The following is a 24,235-nucleotide window of genomic DNA, read 5'->3' as shown; positions in this document are numbered from 1 at the left end:
AGCACCCCAGCCACTGGGCAGACACTGGCCCTCGGCCACTTCTCTACTCCCTCCCCCGGGCCAGGCTGGTCTCCCCAGCAGGCTGTGCCCCCCACCGTCCCCAGCAGCACCCAGTGCACGCCACGTGGGGGGCGGCCACCCGCCGTGGCCCTGGCTGGAGCAGCCTGGGGAGGGGCTGGCCTGCTCTGTCTCCACTTGGCGGCAGGGACACGGCCTCAGAGGCCAGCCCCGCTACCCGCCCCATGGTGTCCAGGAGCCCTGGCCTGTCCCCCTCAACCTCGGAGCTGGTCCCCAGCAGCTGGTCTGTCTTTAAAGCGTGTTTACTCCACCCCAGAGGCAAAGGCCAGGAACAGAGAGTGGCCACGGTGACAGCCCAGCTGGGAGGAACGGGTTGCGCAGGCCGGCAGCTGGCCACGGCCCTGTTGTCAGGTGCTGCCTGTCTGTCCTGGCCGAGGTCAAGTGACCAAGAGTTGCTGAGAACAGACTGGGGTCTCTCGCATTTCGTAATCACAGCAGGAAGACCTGCCCCCCAACCTGGGGCAGGGTGACACCTCGGGATGGGCCAGTGGCCTCCACGCTTGCCCAGCATCCCGCCCTGGACTTCCTTATCTGTGACCTCTGCAGACCATGATCAAAGGACAGCCGCCCCCACTGAACAGGCCGTGGTACCAAGGCGTGAGGCTGAGGGCACAGCCCGGCTTTTGTGTCTGCGTGTCGGGGTCCCCAAAAGATTCCATTTGCCAAACAATGTCTCCCACAAAGCTGTTTGGAAGCTGTGATCCAGAGCATGGGGGGAGACCCAGGACCACCACCCACTGGGGCACAGTGCCCGCGCCAGCCGGGCCCACCTCTTCCTGGGCGCCTTGCACTCACAGGGACGCTTCCTTCCCAAGTGCGGCCACAGCCACCAGCCCCCGGCCAGCAGCCATCTCCTCTCCCCTTCCGTCAAAAGCTCTGCCCCTGCAGGCAGCACTCACTCCACCACGGACAGCCCCTCATCGTCCGACGGCGTCATCTCGTCCTCTGACTGGTCACTCAGCAGGTCGCAGGGCAGCAGGGCCGAGCTGTCGGCTAGCTCCAGGACGGGCGCGATGCTGGGCCGCCGGCTGCCTGAGCCGTTCTCTGTGGGCAGCGCCAGCTTGCCACCCCCACCACCCCCGCCGCTCTGTGCCGGCCGGCACTCCGTGTTCTGGAGGTCCATGGCCACTGTCCCTGGAACAAAGCACCTGACTTGGCTGGCAGCCCCTCCTAGGCTCTCCTGGGGTGGCTGGTTCTGGAGTGGAGGTAGACAGAATGACCCCTGACCCAGGGCGGCCTCACCCCAGGCAGGTACTTGGACACCAATGCTGACAAAAGTCCCCGCAGGAAGGCCGGGATACCCCACTGGCCTGAGGCCCAGAGAGACGTGACTTGCCCAAGGTCACCCTGCAGGCCCAGAAGAGCTGGTCTCCGGCCCCTCCCGACCTGGGCCGTGCGCTGGTAGGGTGCCCGCCCCCGGGGCCAGGAGCACGTCCCGCCCGCCTCCTCCGGGCCTCACCCATGGAGGCGATGATGCTGTGCACGGGCAGGCGGGAGGACCCCTCGTACAGGCCCTGCCCCGAGAAGCCCTTCCTCTTCTGCTTCTCCTCCTGCGTGAAGATGAAGGCCGAGTTCTCCTCCTTGGTGATGTTGATGTAGAAGCAGGTGTCAGAAGCGGCCAGGCTGTGCCGGGGCCCCGGGTTCAGCAGGATGCTCTTGTTCTCCTCCCGCTTCAGCCCGATGAGGCACACGCCGTACCTGGGCAGACAGGGCTGGGCGGCTCGACGGGGCCCCCCCACACTGCCAGGACCCTCGCGTTCCGCTCTGCCTCTGAACAACCCACGGGCCCCAAAGGCCCCCTCCCAGGATCCCTGGAGGCTGACGGTTCAGGGACCCCATTTGGGGTCAGGCCTTCGGCCGGGCCCTCCCCTCATGGGTGTCGGGACCTCTTTGCACTTGACTCGAAGACCCGAGGTCAGCCTCACGTGAGCCTCAGACAGGAGGGGCCACGTGGCGGGTCTCACGGCTGCGTGGACAGACCAGGGTCCAAACGTGGACTCTGACGTCGAACCTGGAGGCTGCCCCTCCTTGTCCACGCCGCTGTCCCCAGCCTTCCACCCGCCCTGACCCAACCTGGGGGAGGTGGACGAGCCCCGCCCGCCTGCCCACCCGCCAGGCGCGTACTTCTTGTGCGCGTGGAAGGCGGCGTAGGTGAAGCTCTTGCCCTCGTACTCCCGGAAGAACTTGCTGTCGCCCATGCGCACGTGGTAAACCTCGTTGCCCGAGCAGCGTCCGTACATGCGCTGCCACTGCTCCGGCGACTCCTGGCCTTCCCTGGGCGGGCAGGATGTCACCTTGGCTGGCTGCCCCCCGCCCGCCCGGGGCTGGCAATGCCCCCCAGTTTGGCTTCTGACAGCAGTGGGTGGAGGCCAGCTTGGCCCCTGACCCCTCCCCATCTGGCCAAGCCTTGGAGGTAGGGTGAAGTGTCACTTGGCCAGTTTTAAAAAGCTGTAAACACAATGGTCTGAGTTTTAGGGGTGCCAAAATGTTTGGGGTCAAGACTGGCCTCGGAGGCCTGTGCGTCCTCCCAGGAGCCCCAGGCCAGTGCCCTGCCCCCCTGCCTGGTCCGTGCCGTAGGGCCACCCAGGCCCCACAAGGAGCCGAGCACCTGTGTCGGGGGGCCCAGCCCCCCGCCTAGTCCCTCCTCTGTCCCAGGGCCACCCCTTGCCTCTGGTGGGCTCTGCCTGTGTCCCCAGGCCCAGGTGCTGTGAACCAAACGCACCTTCTCCCCCAAACCAAGCCCCAGCAGTGCAGTCACCGAGCTCAAGACCCAGGGCTCCCCTGGTCCCCCGCCCGGCCCTTGCTCTACAGTGGGCCCTGCCTGCAACTCCCAGCAGCCCCCTGGCCACCCTCCAGCTCCGACTCCTCACTTGGCTGTTCAGAGCTCCCCAGTACCTACTGCTTCCAAAACAAGCCCGGCATCCTCAGCTGCGTCCATGTCCCGTGATCTCCCTTCCGCCATCCCTGGCATTTCCCCTGGGCTCACCCCCTCCCTGGCGGGACCTCTGCCCACGGCACATGCCCCCTCCCATCACAGGTCTCCTCGTCACCCCCTGCCTGGTCTCCCCGGTATCGGGGGGTGGGGGCGGGGGGTGGGGCGGTCCCGTGGGGGTGGCACTCACTGGCCGCGGGACGTGTGCACCAGCAGGGTGATGAGCGTGGACGTGGCCGGGCAGATGCAGTTCAGGGCCAGCAGGGCATACTTGCACTCCTCCTCACACACCACGTGGTCTATGGGCACAAGGGTCCCGGGTTGCCGCCGGACCTCCCTGCCGCCCCCACAGCAGAGGCCCCCTTGCATGGCACCCTCCCTAGAGCCCCCCTGTCTGCTCCGCAAACTCTCTGTCAGCCCTGGCCAGCACCCCACCCCCGGGAGCCTCTTTGTTCTCCGGGTACTTCTGTGCTCATCTCCCAGCTTGACTGACAGCTCCAGGGCTGGGCAGGGCCTGCTCACCTGCCCCACTCCCCCCGCCCCACCCTGAGAGAGCTCAGACACCCCCACAGGGTGCTCACCAGATGCATGTGCCCCTCCCCTGCCCTTGGCTCCTGCCCTCACTGACCCCAGGGCCCCCAGGTGCAGGACCAGCTTCCAACAGCTGGTCCTGCGTGGGCTCTGCCTCCACCCCCCTTGGTGAGGACAGAGCTCAGCTGTCCCCCGCCTCGCCCCTGTGTGCTCCTGGTGCATGGCACTCTACTCCTCCAGCCCTCGAAGGTGCACAGTCACCTGTGTGCACACACGTGGCTCCCAAAATGCACGTACCTGCGAACTTGACGTGAAACTTGTTCTCAGGCTTGAGAATCTGGACGTAGAGGGGGCAGTTGGGGGCAAAGTCCTTCACAGCCCAGGCGCGCAGGATGGTCTGGTGGTCCTGGGGGTTGGGGGGGAGGTAAGGGCTGCGGGGCGGCAGCAGGTGGGGGGCGGCTCTCTGCCCCCAGGAGCCCTCCCCCTCTGGCCGCAGGTGGGTACACGGTGGGAAGCAGCAGTGGGCTCTGCCTGGGTCCGGGCGGGGTGGGGGCACTCACCGCTGCCGTGCGGTCCACCTCGTTCCGGCTGCTGAGGATGAAGCAGGCCTCCCCGTTGTCCATCCTGCAAAGCACCAGGTCTGAGTGCTGCCTGGAGCCGTCTCCCCCGTCAGGGGCTTGGGACAGAGGCTGGAAGGGGGGGCCCCGTCGAGATCCCGCCAAACTCTGCGCTAACAACCTGGCATCGGGGCGCTGACCAGCCGTGGGGCCATCCTCTGTGCCCCCATCAACCTGGGTGGGGCCGGGGTGTGCGAGGGAGGGGAGCACTTGATGGCAGAGACGCTGGGTCCCGCCCGTCGGCCTGTCCCCTGGGGACAGGCTGCCTGAGATCTGGGGACCCATGACCAGTTCCACTCCCCTCCCATCCCCCAAGAGCCCTTGGCTGCAGAAGGGGCGCTGGAGAAACTGTCCCCTCAGGTCACCCAGCAGCCTGCCTTGTCCCTGCCCAGCCACTGCCTCTCCCCAGGGGGTCTGGGGCTGGGGGTGGATCACAAGACAGGCTGGACCCCTGGTCACAGCCGCCTCTGGGCAGGAGGCTTGATTCCTGTCTCTGATTTTACGGGCGAGACAGTGGGGCCCAGGGCTCAGGAGGCGGGTGGGTGAAGGGACCCGGATGCGGGGTCTCCTGCCTCCTGCCGGCCCCCCCACAACCCACATTTCACCACAGGGACGCATCAGTCTCCTAGAATGAAATGGTGACAAGGAGAGGGGCTCCTGGGGTGTCTCAGAATGTGCACCAGCACATTCTGGAAAATTCCATTTAACAAGTCTTCTTACCTCAAGTCACTCTGTCAGCCTATCTTTAAAAGAAAACCCGCCCACAGCCCATGTCTTCCCACCTGCAGCCACAGTCCCACTCCATCTACTTTGAGCCTCTCCTGGAACCTGACAAAGAACATCCCCCAGAGGAGCAGGGGAGGGGGGACTTCTGGGAGGCTGACCCAGCAAGGTCACTGTGGGGCCTGGCTCGCCCGGCGGGTGGTGGGCACAGAGCTGAAGCTGCTGCTGCCCTGATGGCTGGTCCCCTCTGCCTGCTGCACACCGGCCCACCCTCAAGGCTACTGCTTGACCGGCTCAGGACTGCACCCCTGCCACCAGAGCTAACCTCCCCTCCCTTGGGCTCACTTGGCTCGCATGAGGTCCTGGTCCTTGAGAGCTGAGCCCTGGAGGTAGATGACCCGCTGAGACCATAGGGGGATCTGCAGGACCCTTCGGACCTGGACGTCCATCTCGGTGGGACACAGGATGACCACGTAATAGTCCTGCAGGCCAGCCCGGGTCAGCCCCCTCGTGAGCTCACCCCGGCCCCGCCTTCCTGGGGTTTCACACCCACCGCCTCTCGGGACCCCCAGGCCTCCCAGTGATGGTGTATCTGTCAGTGAGGAAAGGCGGGATGCCCACAGACCCACCCCCACAGTGTGGGAAACCACCTAGGCTGCCACCCTTCACTGTACAGGTGGGAAAAGGAAGCCCAGAGCGCTCTGGACAATCTGGGGGAGGGCGGGGCCCCCCCTGGAGCGGGGGCGTGACCGTGGGCAGGGCCTCACCTGGAGCAGGGGCAGGGCCGTGGGCAGGGCATGCCCTGGAGTCGTGGGAAGGGGCTCACCTGGAGCCGGGGCGAGGATGGGGCCGGGTCTCCCCTGGAGCCGGGCCGGGGGGCGGGGCTGTGGGCGGGGCCTCACCTGAAGTCGTGGGAAGGGGCTCACCTGGAGCCGGGCGAGCATGGGGCCGGGTCTCCAGTGGAGCCGGGCCAAGGGCGGGGCCTCAACCGGCACCCGGGCCGGGGGGCGGGGCTGTGGGCGGGGCCTCACCTGCGGTAGGGGCGGGGCCTCCCCTGGAGCCTGGGCGGGGGGTGGGGTGGGGGTGGGGTGGGGTGGGGGAGGCGAGGCCTCACCTGGAGCCGGGGGTGGGCGTAGAACTCGTTGAGGAAGTCCATGAGCAGGTCGATCTTGAGGGAGCTGACGCACAGGATCACGTGCTTCTCCGTCTGGGCCCGGTGGCGGCTGTAGTTGCCCCCCGACTTCTGCCGCTCCATCCACAGGTAGACGAGCTCCTCAAACTGCAGGTAAGAGCGGGTGAGTGCCAGGTGGCCCGGGGCAGGGCGAGCTGTGGGTGACGGCATCTTCGTGGGAGCAGCAGACGCGGAGCCCCAGGCAGCACAGAGCAGGGACGAAGGGAGGAGGGGCGGACCGGGCAGAGGCCGGAGCAGGACCAAGGAGGCCGGGCAAGGATGGAGCCGCATCCCGACCACGTCTCGGAACAAGGCGGTGTGCGCATCACAGGCCACGCGAGGGGCCACGCGGGGAGAGAGTGGACGTCCTTGCTGGTGTGTGGGATAGCGGGAGACGCAGCACGTCCAGCTCCAGGCCCCAAGCAGCCAGGCCACCATTACTGGATGCCGAGGTCTGCTCTCTGGACATCCAGGTGTCTATGAGCCCTTGGGTCTCCCATCAGCACCTGAGACCCATTTTGGAGAAGCCTGAAGGTATCAGGTATTGATATTCTCAGCCACACAATGAGGAAGCCAGACTCCCACGTGGAGGGAACACTTTCCGTGCTCCTGGTTAGAGCCCAGTCAAGGGTGTGGGTGATTCGAGGCTGCAGGTCTGGGGATGCTGTCCTCCCCGGCCCACACTTCCTGGATGTGAGCTTTGGGTGTTGGGAGTCCTTTTAAATTAGGAAAACGACGTAAAAGTGGGCGTTATCACAGAGCCGACCGCCGCCCGGGTGGGGTGTGTGTGTGTGTGTGTGTGTGTGTGTGTGTGTGTTCTCCGCGGAGCTGTCTGGGGTGCTGACAACGCCAGTCTCTGACTCCGCTCTGCAGGCGGGAGCCTGACCCTGTGAGAGTCCCCGGCTGTTTCTATCTCAAGCATGAGGTCATTCGTTATTTAACACAGTTTAAAATAAACCACAGCAGCTACCCTCTATGGTGCCCACCTGTGCCGTGTGATGTGCTAGTGTCTCGCTGAAATGAATTTATCGAGCACCTATTGGGTTCTGGTAACAAGACCCCATGGCCTGAAGCACAGGACTGGCTCCATAGCTGGGAGGGGCCCGAGACCCCAGGGTGATCCCTGAGGCCCGTGCAGGGTGGGGCTCTGATGGCTGACACCCTGGGCTCAAGCCTCACCTGTCACCGGTATGCAGCTCTGAGCCTAAGTTCCCTCACCGGCAAAATGGCATGACGGTGCCTTTCCCCTGGGGCTGTGGTGAGGGTTAGATGATCCACCTGTAGAGGATTCAGTAGGGACCCCTAAAATTCACGTCCACCCAGAACTGCCGAATGTGACCTTATTTGGAAATAGGGTCTTTGTAGATGCGATGAGATCAGAGGCGATTTGGGGTGGGCCCTAAATCCAATGGCTGTGTCCTTACAAGCAGAGGAGAGGACACAGAGACAGACAGAGGAAGAAGCCGCGTGACAGCGGAGGCGGAGTTTGGAGAGATGCAGGCACAAGTCAGGGACGCCCAGGACGGCTGGCACCACCAGGAGCTGGAGGGAGGCAGGGGGCAGATGCTCCCTCAGAGCCTCCAGAAGGAGCCGGCTCTGCCTACACCTGGATTCAGACTCTGGCCTCCAGACTGTGAAGGAGTAAACGCCTCCTGCTTTAAGCCCCTGGTTTGTGGTGCTTTGTTGTGGTGGCCCCTGGAAGCTGCCACTGATGAGTGAGGACATTCAGCCCTGAGCCGGGAGAATGCTGTCAGCTGTCGTCACGACTACCTCTGGGGGGACGTTACAGCAGGCACTTCATTGTCTCTTCTCTAAGGGCTAATGTGGGAGTGTGGTTGAGTGGAAGAACACAGGAAGGTTATGGGGACTGTCCCTTACTATCCCAGGCGAGATACCCAGCCTTTCCAAGTTAACGAGGGAGGCAGGAAGCTGCCCCAACAGTTAGCCAGCTGCATCCTTGGTGCCCATCCTCCACTCTGGCCTCCAAGGGGACTCACGTGCTGGCCTGATGCCAGGCCCTGCAGGCCTCCCTCTCCTCGGGGCATCCCTCCTGCCTGTGTCAGGCCTGAGTGCCCGGCCCAGCCTGGCTGGAAGGTCCACAGCAGCGGAACACGGGCACAGCCTCAATGAGGGATGGGGGGGTGGGGGAGGGGAGGGGGGAGAGTCCAAAATGCCCTCAGGCAGGAAACCTGGTTGCCTTGCACCATTTAAGTTGAAACCACACACGACCCATCTGTGCGTCCCTGAGACACACGCACAGGGCAACAGCCCCCAGACCCCTCCCTTAGGGAAGGGGAGCAGCCCGCAGGACTGACCGATCTCTCTCCCAATGTATTTCCTGAGTGGGACAGACCTTCTTTGCATGCTTGAAAGCATTCAGAATGGTAGTGTGAAAATATAATTTCAAACAAAAAATAAAAATAGATAATTTAATTATAATTAAAAACAAGTATGTTCATAATTTATAATTATATAATTAAAATACAACAAAATATAATACAAAACATAATTTTCATAATATAAATTTAAAAACTTAAAAATCTAAAAAATATTAAAAATGTAATTTAGAAAACACAATTGTATAAAAACATAATTTGAACTGAGATTCAGAAGGCGGCCAGGGCTCTGTGGCCTGAGGGGGCTCTGCCAGGGAGTGTGAGGGGAGAGGTGGCCATGGGGAGGAGGGAGCATAGGGAGGACCCGGCTTCAGACGGAGGCTGAGGAGGAGGCCACTGCCAACCCAGGTCCAGGACAGAAAGTTCTGGTGAGCACGGTGGTGGAGGCAAGGCTGCTGGTAGGGTTCTCAGCCCCATAGGGGTCCGGGGGACACAGCAGGACTTGGCGGGGGAGCTGAGTTCTGGACAAGGGGAGAGCAGGGAGGACGGAGTGCCAGCTGGGGCTGGGGGCTCCGAGCTGCAAGGGGGGGTGGGGGCTGAGGGCCAGGGGGTGAGCTCAGGGTCAGCAGAGGCCCCACTGGGTGGACTGGCCCCATCATGGTGGCAGTTAGGCACCCTCCCCATCATGAATGTCCACCTTGGCGTCTGGTTCCCTCCAACCTCCCCCCACCAGTCCGCTACCCGGGCTTTTCCCTGCTGACTGAGGTGTTCGGGGTGCCCTCCTGCCCCAGCTCCTGGGGAAGCTGACAGCTGCCGCCTCGGTCCCTAAGGGAGGCCCCCTGACCCCGCCCCCTTCCTGAGAGGGCCCAGCCCAGGACGGGGTTAGGGGGGCGCCTGAAGCCAGCCGGTCTCCTCTCCAGGCCTCCGCCTTTCATATGTAAACACAGGTGGGGACGGGGCTGGGCTGGGCTGGGGTCCCACACCACCCCCACCTCGGCTCAACCGGCAGAGTGGCCTTGGTGACAGGGGACAGGGAAGCAGCAGACAGCAGTCTGTGTGCCCCGCGTGGTCCTGACAGCTGCTACTGCACCAGCTGAGGGCTCCTGACGGCCAGCCCCACCCCTGCATGGTGGGAAACGGCGCGCCGTCCACCCCAACAGCCCCTCTGCTCACACTCTGTGCCCTGACCAGGACCAGAAATGGAGCTGGCACGTGGCACCCAGACACCCGCTGTCCCCTCATTGTGAGAACGCCGTCCCTCGCTCACCGCCCTGACGGCTGCAGGCCTCACTAGTCACAGACCCCCAACAGGCCCCTGGCAGGGCCCGCCAGGAAGTGGTGTCACCCCCTCCCTCTCCCGCCTCCCTGCTGGGCTGGGGCCGGGGCTCACCTGCAGAGGGAGCACCACGAGGGCCACGCAGATCATGATGACCACCAGCAGCTGGGACGGCCAGATCTTGGGCGTCACGTCGCCGTAGCCCACGGTGGAGAAGGTGACGATGCAGAAGTAGAAGGAGGTCAGGAGGGACAGGTTCTCGCCGGCCCGCTCCAGGTGCTGGATGCCGCAGGTCCTGAAACCGGGCAGCAGGGGCTGTGGGCAGGGCCTCGGCCACCTCCCAGCTCCTTCGGTGAAGCTCTGCCTGACCAGGGGACCTGGTCATCCGGAGACTGAGCAATGCGTGGCCGGGTCCCCCGGAGACACAGGCCGAGCCTGGGGGCCCCCATCACTGACAGGGGACCCTTCAACCTGGGCCTGAGTCCCGGCCAGGAGAGGGTGTGCGGGCAGCTTGGCCGACTGGGGCTCCCAGCGCCTCTGCCTGCAGCCTGCCAGAGCCGGCACTCGGATCCCCCCCGCCTTCCCCTCCTGCTCCCTGGCCTTTCGAGGCCCCTGGAAAATTCGCTGGGAGCAAGGATGCAGGGCTGCGAGGGTTGAGTGTGGGCCTGGGGGTCAGTGGGAGCAGGTGCGGCCCCCGGGCTGTGAGCCCCTGCATGCCACCCCACCTCTCAAGGCCTCATCCTCACCCAGGAGATCAGACAGGGCGTGGGGCCCACTCAGCTCCCCGCCCGGTGCAGAGCTGGGCAGTCCTGTTTCCCACCAGTGAACCTGTGTTCCCATCCCCAGGCTGGGAGGTGCTGATGGCAGGCTCCAGGGGCCCACAGCACACAGCAGGGGGCAGCACACGGTGCTCAGGGACCCTCCCGGGGTGGACAGGTGGATGCACTGGCTGCGGGGGGTGGAGCCGGTGAATCACCCTGGAGGTTTCTACCCTGTGCATGCCCCATCCGCGCCGCTCAGGTCTGTGTGTTGGGGAAGTAGGGTAGGGGAGGCAGGAAGTACGTGGACCTCCCTACCTCCCCGGCCTGGATGCCTGCCCTGCATCCCTGCCTGGGGGGACAGGTGGTGGTAACCAGTCTCACCAAGACCACGCTAGCCAGAGCCTCTGTGGGAACGCAGGCGGATACAGAAGCATGGGGGCTCTTGGCTCCAGGAGCCCCCACCTTTCCCCCTGGCTGCTCCCAGACCTCGCTCTCAGCTGATCCCCAAGCCAAAGGGTCCCCACCCAGTCAGGGGCCAGTCCCCCACCTGGGACCTGCCTCCCGAGGCACCAACCAGGAAGCCAGACCTGGGTCTCCCCGGGCCCCAGAGGACCTGGACTCGGGCCTGCTGCTGCCTGGGAACATGGGCTCCCAGCTGCCTCCCTGTTCTCGGTCCTGGCCGGGCCACCACCCGCCACCCCGGGGCCATGGCCTTCCTGACCTCTTGGACATGAGGGCCTGGCTCTGCCCAAGAAGAGCACTGCCCGCCACGGGGGAGCTCCGGACGCGCGGGGGCATCACAGGGGGCGGTGGCACTCACCCCGTGAAGACCAGGCAGAGCAGGGTGCAGAAGAGGATGAGCACCTGGTTGAACATGGCCGACTGCGTCCGCAGGATGGCGCGGTGGAAGTCATTCTGCAGGAGGCAGCGCCGTCAGCGGCAGAGCCCGGGACCTGCCACGGAGCCTGGGGCCACTCCGTGGCCACGTGTCCCAAATACACATGAGAGCGAATGGAGAGGTGAGGGGTCTGGCTGCGGCTCCGTCCTGGGGAGGCCACAGGGCCCCGCGGCCGGTCACCCCGATCTCCTCTCTCGCTCTTGGGAGACCCCGTCCTGCTTCTGCCACGGGGGGCGAGGGCCAAGGGCCCAGAGCTGAAAGGCCCTGGGCAGAGGTCAGAGGCTGCGACCTCAGCGCCATACCCTCACTCTACAAGTAGGATGGGGGGTGAGCGGGGGGCCTGGGCTCGGAGGGGACAGTCAGCTGCCTGCAGACGTTTCTGTGACAGGGACCTCGCCCAGATGCTCAGCAGAGGGTCTGCCCGCTGCCCTGGTGTGCGTGTGGCCCTGGTTTCTGTGCTCCTGTTTGCTCTCACCTTGCACCTCACCCCCCCTCCCCGCAACTCATCTCCAGGGTCAGGAAAGCTCTGGGTGGATCCTGTCCTGCGTCAGGGCATGTGAAGGCTGGAGTTGGGCATTCACAGTGACAGATTACGTGTTTCCACTTGTCACCCGGCCTCCTGGGGCACCGAGGGAAGCCGGCCAGCTCTCCGCCAGGCCAGGGCCAGGGTGTGGCAAGCCGCCGCCCCGGGGGGTCCTGGGGGGCTGTGCAGAGGCGAGGTGGGAGGGCCGGGGGTCACCACGCGGCGCGGCTTACGATCATGTTCTCCAGCGCGTGCTTGGCCAGCCAGCAGTTCAGGAAGACGGGGATGAACAGGTTCCGCAGTGGCGCCCAGAATATCTGCGGAGGAGATGGGTCAGGGGCTGCGGGCTCAGGCGGCCCGCTGCTCAGCTGGCAGCTCACCCACCGTGATGATGAAGGGCAGTGTGTTGATCATCTCCAGGACGAAGGAGACTCGGAAGATCTGCTCCCAGATGTTGCCCTGGGGGTAGGGGAGGGGCGGGGGAGAAAGACCAACCAGGGGGTCAGGGGACGGGGCGGGGGCTAGGGGAGGGCCGGGGCGGAGGGGGGCACTCACTTTGTAGCTGAGGTAAATGAGCAGCATCGTCTCCAAGAAGCTTATTATGGCCACGATGACCTGGGAGTGGGCAGGGAAGGAGCCTTTGAGTGGGGCCAGGGGAGGCAGGGCCCACCCAGAGCCCAGAGCCGCGCCCGCCCCCCCCACTCACCTGAATCACCCACAGAGCCATCTTCCTCTCCACCCACAGGATGGGTGCCCTGGGAGAGAGGGAGGTGAGCCTCAGGCGGGCGTCCCCCAGCCACCCGGGCCTCCGCTGACCCCAAGCCGCTCCTCGGTTGGACCGAGGGCACCACCTCACCCTCAGAGGGGACGAGAATGTGGAGGGAAGGGGAAGCCCCCAGGAAAGGAGGCTGGCAGGGCCGCCCTGGGAGGTGCCTGCTGTGGGGCAGCGCCGAAGGCTCAGAGGCCCCTTCACCCTGCACATGCTTGGACAAGGGCAGCCTGAGCCCCAGCTGGCCTCCCCTTCTCGCCCGGGCTCCTGGGGACGGGGCTCCTATGCACGTAGTTGCAGGGGAGGTGCTGACTGGCGTCCCTCTCGGTGTTCGTGATCTCGTTCCTCACCCATCAACAGGCAGGGCTACTGTGAGGTGAAACAGGACGGGGGACGCGAGAGACAGCCTCCGGACAAGCCCGGTGGTTGTAGAACAGAAGGGTGGCTGGCTCACAGGGCTGGGCGGGAAGTGCCGAGGGGGTGTGGGTGCAGGACGAGGGCTGAGAGGGGGCTGTCCCCCCTCATCAGAGAAAACGGGGCTCTGGGTGTTGGGGACAAGGCATGTGAGGCAGGAGGTGGCCAAGCCCCTGGGGACACATCCCAACCTCTGGACCAGGCATCCTCTGTCACTCTGGGTCACTTCCCATTGCTTGACCGGGGCTCAGAGCATCAAGAACTGCGGAAGGAGCGACTGAGTACCCCACCCCCCACCAGGGGCTGCCCGCCACCAGATGGGAAGACATGGTGGGTGGGTCTGGCCAGCTTTTAGTGACACTTGTAATTCTCAAATTGCTCCTGAAAGCCTCAGGGCACTCTGGAGGGACATCCCCAGCGCTGCCCACCACTTGGCCAGGGCCCCGGGGGCCAACTGGAGGGGATCAACACCATCCAACCCCTGCCCTGGGCCTCCAAGTGGGAGTCAGGCCAGGGAAAGGTCCTCAAGCTGGGTGGTGAACTCACCAATTGATCTCGGAGGATGACTCATTGAAGGTGTAATTCTGCTTCGGGCAGCCCCAGCTGCGGAGAGACAGAGCTGGCCTGGCTGTGGCCCCTCCCCTCGCTGCCCCTGAAGGGACCCTTCCCAGGGTTGCCATGTGCTCAGGGAGCGTGGGGGGCACCCACCCAGGGCCAACCCCCCACATCTTGGACAGCATCTGTTCTCCAACACTTGGGCGAAGAGGCAGCCTGCCCCCGCCCTGCAGACCCCCAGGGAGAATCTCTAATGGAGAAGGGGCAGGCAGGCTGGACGAGGACACACCCACTCCGGGATGTGAGAGGTGGAGCCCAGGAGAGAGCTGGGGATGCCGCCTGGTCTGACCGCAGGCTGCTGGGGAAGGGCCGTGCATGGCCAGTGATGGACTGTGGAGCACTCAAGGCCTCTTGGAGGCCACAGCTGCCACAAACAAGGCTGGACAATGCCCGTGAGACAGAGAGAGAAAATCGAGCTCTCATCCCGAGGTGCTGGCTCCAAGACTCATGTCCCTAAGTCACTCCTGATGACAAGCCTCCTCAAGTCACCTGGACACCCAGCTGCTGGGAAGGCGGCAGGGGCATGGCAGACATGCTAGGTCTGCCTCAGATTGTAACCAATGCCAGGGTCACTGACCAAAGGGACCTCACTCTCCCAGATCCTCATGGTGACGAGCAGCTTCCTCCCCCTTTTCTCTCAAGTGACCCACTTCCCTCTGAGCCTTATTGGGGCTGTTGTTGCAAACTCAACACCCACGGAAGTGGCTGGCCGTACTCCTACCCATCCACCATCTGTCCATCCATCCATCCATCCTTCTATCCATTTGTATACCATCCATCCATCCACCATCCATCTATCCATCCACCATCCATCCATCCACTTATATATCATCCATCCATCCATTTATCCATCCATCTATCCATCCACCATCCATCCATTTATCTACCATCCACCCACTCATCCATCCATCCATCCATCCATCCACCCATCCATCCAGCTATCCATAATTCAACCATCTACCTACCCACTCACCCATCCATTCATCCATTCTACCCATCCATCCGCCAGCCCTTTCATCCATCCATTTGCCTTCCCAATCCTAATTCTCAGAAATTAGAAAACATGATAGCAGAAATGAAAAACTCAACTAAAGAGCTGAAGATAAAGCTAAGGAAATTCCCCAGAAAGAGCAAGATGGAGAACAGGAGAGAGAGGATAAAAAACGTACAGGATCATTCCAGAATCCCACATCAGAATATCAGGAAGTCCAGAGAGACCACTTGGAGGAGATGGGGGAGGTATCCCCAAAGACTTAACTCAGACAAGCCCAGCCCTGAGTGGACCCAGCTCCGTGTCCCCTGGGACCAGCGCGGCAAGGAGAAGGGAACCATGCCACGGTGTCACGGAGGCTTGTCAGACATGGGCACAGAGAGAAACTTCCACCAGCTTCCAGGGAAGAAAACCGTGCTTCCCACAAGGATCATGAGAGGGGAAGGGCTCGGACGTCTCAACAGCAGCCAGAGCAGCAGGAAGACGACACAGCAAGGGAAAGACTGAAGCCCCACTCTCCTTCAGCCGTAGGCCCACCCCAGACCTCAGCCCTGAAGGTGGCAGGCAGCTTATTCCCACGGCCTTTCCCTGGAAGTCTCAGCAGCACGTGCTCCGTGCAGATGAAGGAGTGACCGAGGCAGAAGACACTGGAGGCCCAGGAGGAGCAGGTGAAACCAAGTGGAGCCCCGACAAAAGGCTCCCTCCTGCCTGCACTGGGGGCAGGGTGTCCCCACCCTGCAGGACCTGAAGGGAGCCCAGAGCCCCTCCCTGAGCCCCTCCCCTGCACCACTATTGGGGGCATCCTAGACTCTCAAGGAGAGATCTTTCCGGGTCCAGGAGCAGCTGCAAATGCAGCCACCGTCCACCGTTCTGCCTGGGCTGAGCCAGCAGATCAGCAGGACCCTGAGGGCAGTGTCCTGGGCACAGCTCTCTGGGGCAAAGACACTGGGACAGGGGTCACATTAAGGAAGGAAGGACTCTCTAGGGCCCTGAGCAACGGGCACCCCAGGGGACAGGCTGGGTGCTGGGCACAGACCCCACACTGACCCCACTGGCCTCTCTGATGGCGGCAGGGCCCTGTGACCCCCAGCCCCACGGGTCACCCACCATCCGATCCCCAGGGCTGGGTCGTCCAGCAGGACACGGACGATGTACAGCAGGCAGGTGAGCAGCTTCAGGGAGAAGTTGAACAGCCGGATCCTCAGGCCTGCAGGAGGGGGACGTCAGGACTCCTGGGCCACCTGGGGTCCCACTACGGTCCCCTGCCAACAGCTCCTCCCTCCACACCTCGGACACCCGGGGCTGGGCTGCCCCCGAGAAGCCAGCGTGGCCGCTACTGGGCCAGCCTCTGAGAGGCTCCATCCGTGTCAGGCCTTACAGACGTGGGTGCAGAGGGCTCCCTGTGCCACTTGCTCCTTGGGGCAGGACAGGTGGGGGTGGGGGGAGCACGTGGATGAGCTGGGACCCACGGACACAACCTCCCCGCCCCGTCCTGCATCCCAGGAGGGGTCTGAGGTGGTCAAGCTCCTGCTGGGAAGGCTGGTGGGGGGAGCCTGCAGGGAGGGGGCCAGGGAGCCCCTCAGGGTGAGGGCGGGAGGCCTGGGGCCACAGGGAGGAGGGGAGCTGGTGCCCCGGAGGGCCACAGCCCAGCCCAGAGTCCAGCAGGGGTCAGGGTCCCCAAGGGTTCCGGGTCCCCTCTCCTGCTGGGTGGAAGGTGGCGTGAAGCTGAGATGAGGGGCACTCCCCACTGCCCCCTGCGCCCACCACTCTCCGACACAGCCCCCTTCTCTGCCCAGGCCCTTCCCCACACCAGCCTTCTCCGGGCATGCACTTGGCCCGTCCCAGGAAGCTCGCTCCTGGCTCCCCCACCCTCTCCACAGGCCCCACTCACTGGATCTTTGGTTTTTGATGAAGAACAGCTTGAGCCGCTCCTTGAAGGTATTCTCGTTGACGTAGAACTCCACCTGGACCCTAGGGAGCAGGACAGGTGTGTGGGGTTTTGGGCCAGGGGGGCTTGAGCTGGGATATAGGCCCAAAGCCCTGAGCCTGACTACTTCTCCCACACTGCAGGCACCGAGCAGACAGGCAGACAGATGGTGGCTGCACGGTCAACACCTCCACTCAGACCGGGAGGGTGCCCCAGTATCCAGTGTACCCACGTGCCCCCAGCAGACCTGCCCGCCGGCCCTTCCAAAGCCACTCAGCCCATTGACTGCCATCTTCTCAGGCCCAAGTGTCACAGGCAACCACCCTGTGTGCCCTGTGTGGCCCATGGCACAGGGCTCAAAATACACCATATCATCTACATAGAATGTTCCAGAAGCCGATGGTCAGTTGCTCTCTCTGGTGGCTGTGCCCTGAGGCTTGCTGCAGCCTGCAGGACGGTGAGGGCAGATGGGCCCGCAGGAAACAGCCTTCCCTGCATCTGCCCGCAGGCCGGCAGTGGGCCCCTCCAGTGGAGGCTGCTCCCTTTCCCTTGGGCTGGCCTGCAGCCCTGGCCTACCCCCAGACACTCCAAGCCCCTGCCCAGGCTCCCAGTGTCCTAGGAACAGACCACAGTGGACCCAGCAGGAGTTGGAGGTGCATGTCAAACAGGCGAAGTGGATGGGGAAGGGCCATCTGGTTGCCAGGGTCACGTGGGGCCTGGGGCCTGCTGCCCCTGCCTTGGACACGGGCCTGCTGCGGCCGGCTGTGCCCAGCATGCTGGCCACACGATGGCCTAATATTCCACCAGAATGACAACTCCAGTGTTGACAGCAGGCAGGACAGCCGGAGCATGACGGATGGAGCAGACACGGTCGTCCTGCCCCACCCACCTCCCTGTCATTGTCCTCCGGCTCCGACACTGAGGCTGAGGGCTGTGGACGTCCTCCCCCCCGACCAGGCTCCGGCTCCCGTCAATGCAGAAGTTAACACCACTCTCACCTACAAAGTCTAATGGCGCTGCACTGCCTGCGGCTGGCTGTCCAACATCTCCAAAAAGTGTCTAAAATATTCATCATTCCCTAAAGCCTGTTCTAGGCAAAGTAAGTGATACAGACACAACACATCGGCAGCAGCCGTCTGGACCTGCCCTGCTGGGGGGCAGAGCCCCAGCACCTCCCTGACCTGCCCCAGGCTGGGCCCCAGTGGCTTCCACTGGTCACAGGGCTCAGGAAGGGCCCAGGAGGAGGTGGGGGTGGTGTGGGGCCCCTCTCCCACTCTCAGGTCCTGGTGCAGCGTGGTCACCCGGCCACCCTGGACTCCTGGGGCCAGGGCAGCAGGACAGGCCTCCCACCAACCAGCGGGGTCCAAACCCAGAGCCAGTGGTCAGCATACCCTGCAGCACCCCAGCACACCCTACTGCACCCCTCACTGTACCCCAGCGCACCCCATTGCACCCCAGAACACCCCACTGCACCCCTCACTGTACCCCAGCATACCCCACTGCACCCCTCACTGTACCCCAGCATACCCCACTGCACCCCAACGCACCCCACTGCATCCCTCACTGTACCCCAGCATACCCCACTGCACCCCACTGTACCCCAGCATACCCCACTGCACCCCAACGCACCCCACTGCATCCCTCACTGTACCCCAGCATACCCCACTGCACCCCACTGTACCCCAGCATACCCCACTGCACCCCAACGCACCCCACTGCATCCCTCACTGTACCCCAGCATACCCCACTGCACCCCTCACTGTACCCCAGCATACCCCACTGCACCCCTCACTGTACCCCAGCACACTCCACTGCACCCCTCACTGCACCCCAACACACCCCACTGCACCCTCACTGTAGCCCAGTGTACCCCACTGCACCCCAGCGCACCCCACTGCCCCATCACTGTACCCCAGCATAACCCACTTCACCCCAGCACACTCCACTGCACCCCTCACTGTACCCCAGTGTACTCCACTGCACCCCAGTGTACTCCACTGCACCCCTCACTGTACCCCAGCACACCCCACTGCACCCCACCGCACTCCAGCACAGACTCCTTTCCCCTCCCCCCTTGAAGCCCTCCCCCCAGCCTCCTGGCTCATCTCCGAACCCCTGAATCCCACCCTCCTCTGCAGGTGTCACCTGGAGCTGAGTCAGGAGAGGCCCTGAGGGTCTCTTTGGGGAGTTGGTCAGACGAGCCAGGCTGGGCCTGGGGGTGAGGGGGGCAGATGCCCCTCAGCGGAGCCCAGGGCCTCCTGCAGCGCCCGTGGCGTTCTTGAGGGACCACACGGGTCTCCAAAGCACCCAGCTCAGAAACACATCCATGGGGCCGGCCCCGTGGCGTAGCAGTTAAGTGCATGCACTCCGCTGCTGTGGCCCGGGTTCGGATCCTGGGGGCGCACCGACTCACCGCTTGTCAGGCCATGCTGTGGCGGCGTCCCATATAAAGTAGAGGAAGATGGGCACGGATGTTAGCTCAGGGCCAGTCTTCCTCAGCAAAAAGAGGAGGATTGGCAATGGATGTTAGCTCAGGGCTGATCTTCCTCACACACAAAAAAACAAACCAACAAAAAAACACACATCCTCCCCCAGTACTCTCCTGCCGCGTCACAGCAAGGCCTCAGTAGAGGGGTCTCTCCAAGGCCTCAGTGGAGGGGTCTCCCCTGACTCGTGCCCCTCCACTCAGGCGCGCCCCCCACAGGGCCCTTATCTGGCCAGCAAGGCCCTGCCCCGCCCACGTGGCTGGTAGCTGAGCCTTGCTCCCTCCTCCTCAGCCTCCTGGAATGCTGCCCATGGCACCTGCCCTGCCCCACCCCTTCTGGTCCCCCCACCTCTCCTCCAGTCTCCTCGACTCCCCCACCTCCAACCCTGAATGGGGGCCCCCTCTTGCTGCCTGCCTGTCTCCACCTACACAAGGTGACTTCCAAACCCTGGCTCCGCCCAGAGCCCCTTGCTCACTTCTGCCACACCCCGTCCTCTCTCCTGGGGGTGCTGCTCACCAGACCAAGCAGAATCTGCCCCGCTAGGCTTCCCCCTCAGACCCCAAGGCGGGTGGTGGCTTTTCTCCTCTTCTCTCCCCATGTCAGACCCCAGACACATCGGCAAGTCCCTCCAACAATTCCCACTGCCCCTGCAGCCACATGAACGGCCCCCGATGCCCACTCTCCCTGCAGCTGAGAGCCCCCCTGTCCACTCAGAGCCCTCACGTGCTGGCTCTAGGCCCTCCCAGGGTCGCACCTGCTTCAGCCCCCCCGCCATCTTGCTGGACAGCTGGACATCAGCAGGTAAGACATCCCTGCCTGTCCACTGCCTGTCTGTCTCCCACATCTCGGGCCCCAGGAGGGCTGGTTTTTGACCTCCCGCCTCCAGGCCTGAGGGAGGCCCAGCCCCAGCCCTGTCCTGCCTGGCCTCCCCTCCTCAGGCCCTGATCTCGGCCCCCACACCCGCCCTGGGATCCAGCCCTCCATCCCACGCCATCGCCCCAGCCTCCAGGGCCGGCCCCTGCTCCTTGCTGTCACCTCCCAGGACCAAAGACCAGAGCTGGGAAACTGAGGCAGAGACCAGGAAGCCAGTGTTGGCTGGCTCCTCCTGACTTCTCTGCTAGGAAACCGAGGGAAATCCTCCCAGCTCCTTCCCTGGGGACCCTGATGCCAAGCCTAACCCGAACCCCAGCTCTCCCCAACTGCTGGCCGGCCACTTCCTGCATATGTGCCTTTCGTGGTCCCACTGCACTGCCCACTGGAAGTCCCCGCCCAGGCCCCGTAGGGTCAGGACTGCCCGCCAGGACTAGGCACGCCCACGACATCTTCCCTTAGAGATTCTCTGGCCTCTTCCCGGCCCCCCAGAAATGGAACCCCGAGTCACCCGTCAGCGGGAGAGGGCCCAGCCGGCCCTCGTCCCCTCACCAAGGTGACACCCATCTGTCCCCGCCGAGGTGCTCAGCGGCAGCATGTGCCCACAGAGGGAGCTGCGCTACCCGCGGGGGGAGACAGGGATGGTGGGGAAGACGCCCGGTACAGACTTGGCCCCGAGAAGCGGAGACTGCAGGGCCCAGGAAGTTACGAAGCCTCCTTCACTGTTAATTTTTCATGAGCTGTGGCCGCCCACTTCTTCCAGCACCACCACAAGAGGAAATTACTAACTGCCCATTCACCCTGAAGTACGTTTACAGCAATGGGTGTAATTTGGCCCAAAGGGGCGCTGGGAAGACCCAGCTGACGCAGACAGCAAACCCCTCGGGGAGCTGCCCGGACCCCCCAGCCCCCGTGGCTCACCGCAAAGGTTGGGCCTGGCCGAAGGACACACTCTCGGCTCAGCAAGCTCATAGGAGGAAGCGAGCCAGCCCCAGGGTCACGGACGGTCCGGCCTGGCAGCCAGCGGCCCTGTCCCTCACCTGCCTGGCTGCTCCGGCGCCCCTGACCTGTCTGAGCCCGGGCCTCCTTCTCTGGGGAAGGGGCAGTGACAGGAGCCACCCGCCACGGGCGTCGTCAGGGTGCCCGGCAGGGGTGCTGTGGCTACAGAGAAATTACAACAGTCTTCTGTGTCTCAGGCTCCTCCCCTGTAAAGTCCGGCTAGTCGCTCGTTTTCAGATAGAGGATTAAGTGAGAGACCGCCCTCGTGCATGGCTCGGGACCCGGCACCCGTCAGCTCAGATGGTGCCGGCGATCAGAGCCGATCTTGTTCTCTGTGTCCTCGACGTCGGCCGCCCAGAAAAGATGGGCCCCCTCATGCCATAAATCCACACGTGTGGCTGTGGATCGCGAATGGCTGATGCCCACCACGGGTATCGGGCAGAGGTGTGATGCTTGGCGGGGCCATCCCCTTCTCCCCGTGGCTGGTCCAGGTGTGGCTGGAGGCCCCGTAGTGGAGCCGGTGACCGAGCTCACAGGAAGCTGCTCTCAGGAGCCGGGGAAGGACTGGACGAGGAGCCCTGGGAGCTGGGAGATGGGGCTCCAAGAACTCACATGGTGACTGGCCCTGGAGCTGGGCATCGAGCTGCCTGCAAACACAGGCTCGTGCTGGGCAAGGGCAGAGCAAAGGGGTCTGATTCCTGGGCGTCTGTCTTCATTCATTCATCCATTTGGCAAGAGGCCCAGCAGGGAGGACTGGGCATGCTGAAGGGGCCACTCTGCCCACCCCACAGCAGGATGGGACCTGCCAGATGAGGGCGGCTGCTCAGTGACAAGCTGGGCAGGTGGAAGCTGGGCTTGCAGCTCTCCCTCTGACCGGGATGCTGACCGACAAGCAGGCTGGGGAAGCGGGCCTTCCAGGGATTCCTGGCACAGACAGGCTGTGCCGGGAAGCTCCAGACGCAGGGCCAGGCGGCTGGCCCCAGGGGGGCCAGTGGCCAGGCACCGGGCACATGGCCACAGGCAGGCCCACCTGCCTGGCTGCTCACGTGGAGCGAAAGTCCGACTGCCTCCCACCCTCAGTCTGTCACTGTGCTCTCCGGCAGGGGCCTGGGAGCTCTAAGTGGACAAGGGCCCAGGCCCAACTGCCAACCCCAAGGCCAGCTCTTCTGAGAATGGGCAGAGCCTCTGACCAGTCAGGGGCCCAGACGAGGACAGACAGGGGGCCCGCTCCAGCCCTGCTGCAGCACATGTCCTGTGAGGCGAGGCAGGCCACCTGGGGGCTGGTCTGAGCTGGGAGGCGCAGGGGACCGGCAGCAGTGACCTGTCAGGTGGCGGGGCACCAGGGCTGGGGGCAGGGGTTGGAGGCTGCTTTACCCCCCACCCCGGCCCCAAGCCTGCAGACCAGCCTGTGGGGGTGTCAGCAGGGCCCCTGCCGGGGACATCCCCCACTCCTGGACCATTGTCGGGGGCCCTGGATCCACCTCAAGGGCAGGTGGTGTGGGGGGGTACAAGGCTGTCCTCCAGCCCCTCGCCCACTGCCATAGGCTAGCTCGCAGAGGCCCCCTCCTGTCCCCGGTTAGCCCACTATCATGCACAGCCCCTCTGTCCCTCGTCCCTGGAGAGGGCAGAGCAGCCCGGGAAAGCGAGGACAGGGAGCCCTCTGGCTGGCCAGGCAGGTGGGCAGTGATTTCTCACACGAGCAGATGACCCTGGTCTGGGCCTCCCCCAGAAGGCAGCCCCGCCTGGGGCCCACTGCACACACGTCCGGGAGGGTCCTTGTCCTGGCAGCCTTGGCTGGGCCTCCGAGGGAGGTCTGCTGTACCAGTGACAAGCCTGGGGCCGCAGGACCCGCAGCCTTGGCCCCTCGGGTGGCTGTAGACTGTCTGTTTCCTCCCACAGGTCTCAGACTCACTCCTGGGGAGCCCGGTATGGGGCCGGGAGTGCCCTGCGGGTGGTGGAAGTGCATTCCGTCTCACCCACGACCCACCGCACCACGGGGCACAGGGCTGGGGAGACCGAGGCCCAGGGCGTGGCCCAGTGCCCCAGCCCCACTCTCCCGCAGGGGTAATGACAGGCAGGGTTGCAGGGAGACCACGCGGAGGACGAAGTCTCTGCAGCTGGAAGCCGGAGGGAGCGGTGGTTGTCACTGCTGCGACGTTAATTAATGAAACTAATAATCAGGCCCCCTTGGTGGGCACACTGAATGCCACGGGCTGGGGCAGGTGGGGGCTCTTTCCCAGGAACGCGCCCAAGCGTGGCTGCTCTGAGGGGCTCTCGTCCCCGTGGCCTCAAAGCCGCCCTCCGCCTGAACTAAATCTTGACAGAGGCCAGGAGGAGCCCGCGGAGGCTCATGGCGGCAGCCCAGCCTGGCGCCCGGGGCCTGAACTGCACAGGCGGCCAAGGTGGGCTGAGGCCGGGTCCCAGCAGTCACCTGCAGGAGTACCCACACAGGAGCCACAGTAGGGGTCCCCGTTCCCAATGTCCGGCCACTCCTGAGGGCTGTAGGGGCCCACTGTAGGGGGCCATGGAGCAGCCACCTCTGGACAACTCCATTTCCTACTCACGGGCTCCTCCCTAGGGGATCCTGGTCCGTCCTGTCCCCGGGCTCAGCCCCGCTGCCTGGGCCCAACGGCTCCTGCTGGCGCAGGGAGGTGTTGGTGGCCCTGCGTGCCCTGCTCTCACTCGGCTGGATGACAGGTGCTGGGCAGTGGACTTTCCCACCAGGGCTGGCATGGCCCGAGCCACCCTCCTCCCGGGGTGCGAGGGTGCGAGGACACTAGTCTATCCCTGTGAGAGACCCTCCCCTGCAGAGAACTTACTGAGACAGGGAGGAGTCCAGGCTGAAATCTTCCACATGCAGCCTGGGGACAGACACGGTGTGGACACGTCAACACGGAAGATGGATGGACAGATGGAGGGCGTGGACTCCCAGACTGGGGGGTGGGGGGCCAGACATGCAGGGAGGCTCCAGCCAGGGTCCGAGGGAAGCGGAGGCAGAGGTGCCACGGGAGGCAGGCCACACCCCAGGCCTGGCCCCCTCAGGGCCCAAAGCAGCAGCCCAGTGCTAGTACATGCACCCCCTACCCAGGCCGGAAGGAGGTGATGACCCCACCTGCGATGACCACACGCAGGGACAGGGCCGCCCGGCCGTCAGCCAAGCGAGCAGGTCGCAATGAGCAGGACTGGCGAGCACTCACTGTCACTGCTCAACGCGCTATCGGCCCCATGTTACACCCGCACGGGGCCACGGATGCCACAGTCCGGGCTCCCTGTGCTCAAGCTGCAGACCTCCCCTCTGCTCCCTCACTCTCTATGGGC

At 64.1% G+C, this 24,235-nt stretch overlaps 1 protein-coding gene across 1 annotated transcript in view; it reads right to left on the bottom strand.

Annotated features, from left to right (window-relative positions):
- Positions 1–24,235, bottom strand: part of KCNT1 (potassium sodium-activated channel subfamily T member 1) — a 75,600-nt gene that overhangs the window by 16,531 nt on the left and 34,834 nt on the right. The window contains exons 3-19 of the mRNA XM_087418768.1: positions 16,527–16,606; positions 15,743–15,842; positions 13,576–13,632; positions 12,553–12,601; positions 12,402–12,461; positions 12,231–12,305; positions 12,080–12,163; positions 11,246–11,340; positions 9,779–9,959; positions 5,996–6,160; positions 5,227–5,363; positions 4,102–4,165; positions 3,839–3,947; positions 3,201–3,309; positions 2,203–2,352; positions 1,538–1,776; positions 978–1,212 (exon numbers count right to left, since the gene is read on the bottom strand). Of these exons, the coding sequence (XP_087274894.1) occupies positions 978–1,212; positions 1,538–1,776; positions 2,203–2,352; positions 3,201–3,309; positions 3,839–3,947; positions 4,102–4,165; positions 5,227–5,363; positions 5,996–6,160; positions 9,779–9,959; positions 11,246–11,340; positions 12,080–12,163; positions 12,231–12,305; positions 12,402–12,461; positions 12,553–12,601; positions 13,576–13,632; positions 15,743–15,842; positions 16,527–16,606 (1,989 nt within the window). The remainder of the gene's footprint in view (positions 1–977; positions 1,213–1,537; positions 1,777–2,202; positions 2,353–3,200; positions 3,310–3,838; positions 3,948–4,101; positions 4,166–5,226; positions 5,364–5,995; positions 6,161–9,778; positions 9,960–11,245; positions 11,341–12,079; positions 12,164–12,230; positions 12,306–12,401; positions 12,462–12,552; positions 12,602–13,575; positions 13,633–15,742; positions 15,843–16,526; positions 16,607–24,235) is intronic.

The sequence above is a fragment of the Ceratotherium simum genome, chromosome 29 (assembly GCF_057802395.1).
Source record: "Ceratotherium simum simum isolate JZ-2026a chromosome 29, ASM5780239v1, whole genome shotgun sequence".
NCBI lineage: Eukaryota > Metazoa > Chordata > Mammalia > Perissodactyla > Rhinocerotidae > Ceratotherium > Ceratotherium simum.
The sequence above is the reverse complement of the archived record's forward strand: the minus strand, read 5'-3'. Positions and strand labels throughout refer to the sequence as shown.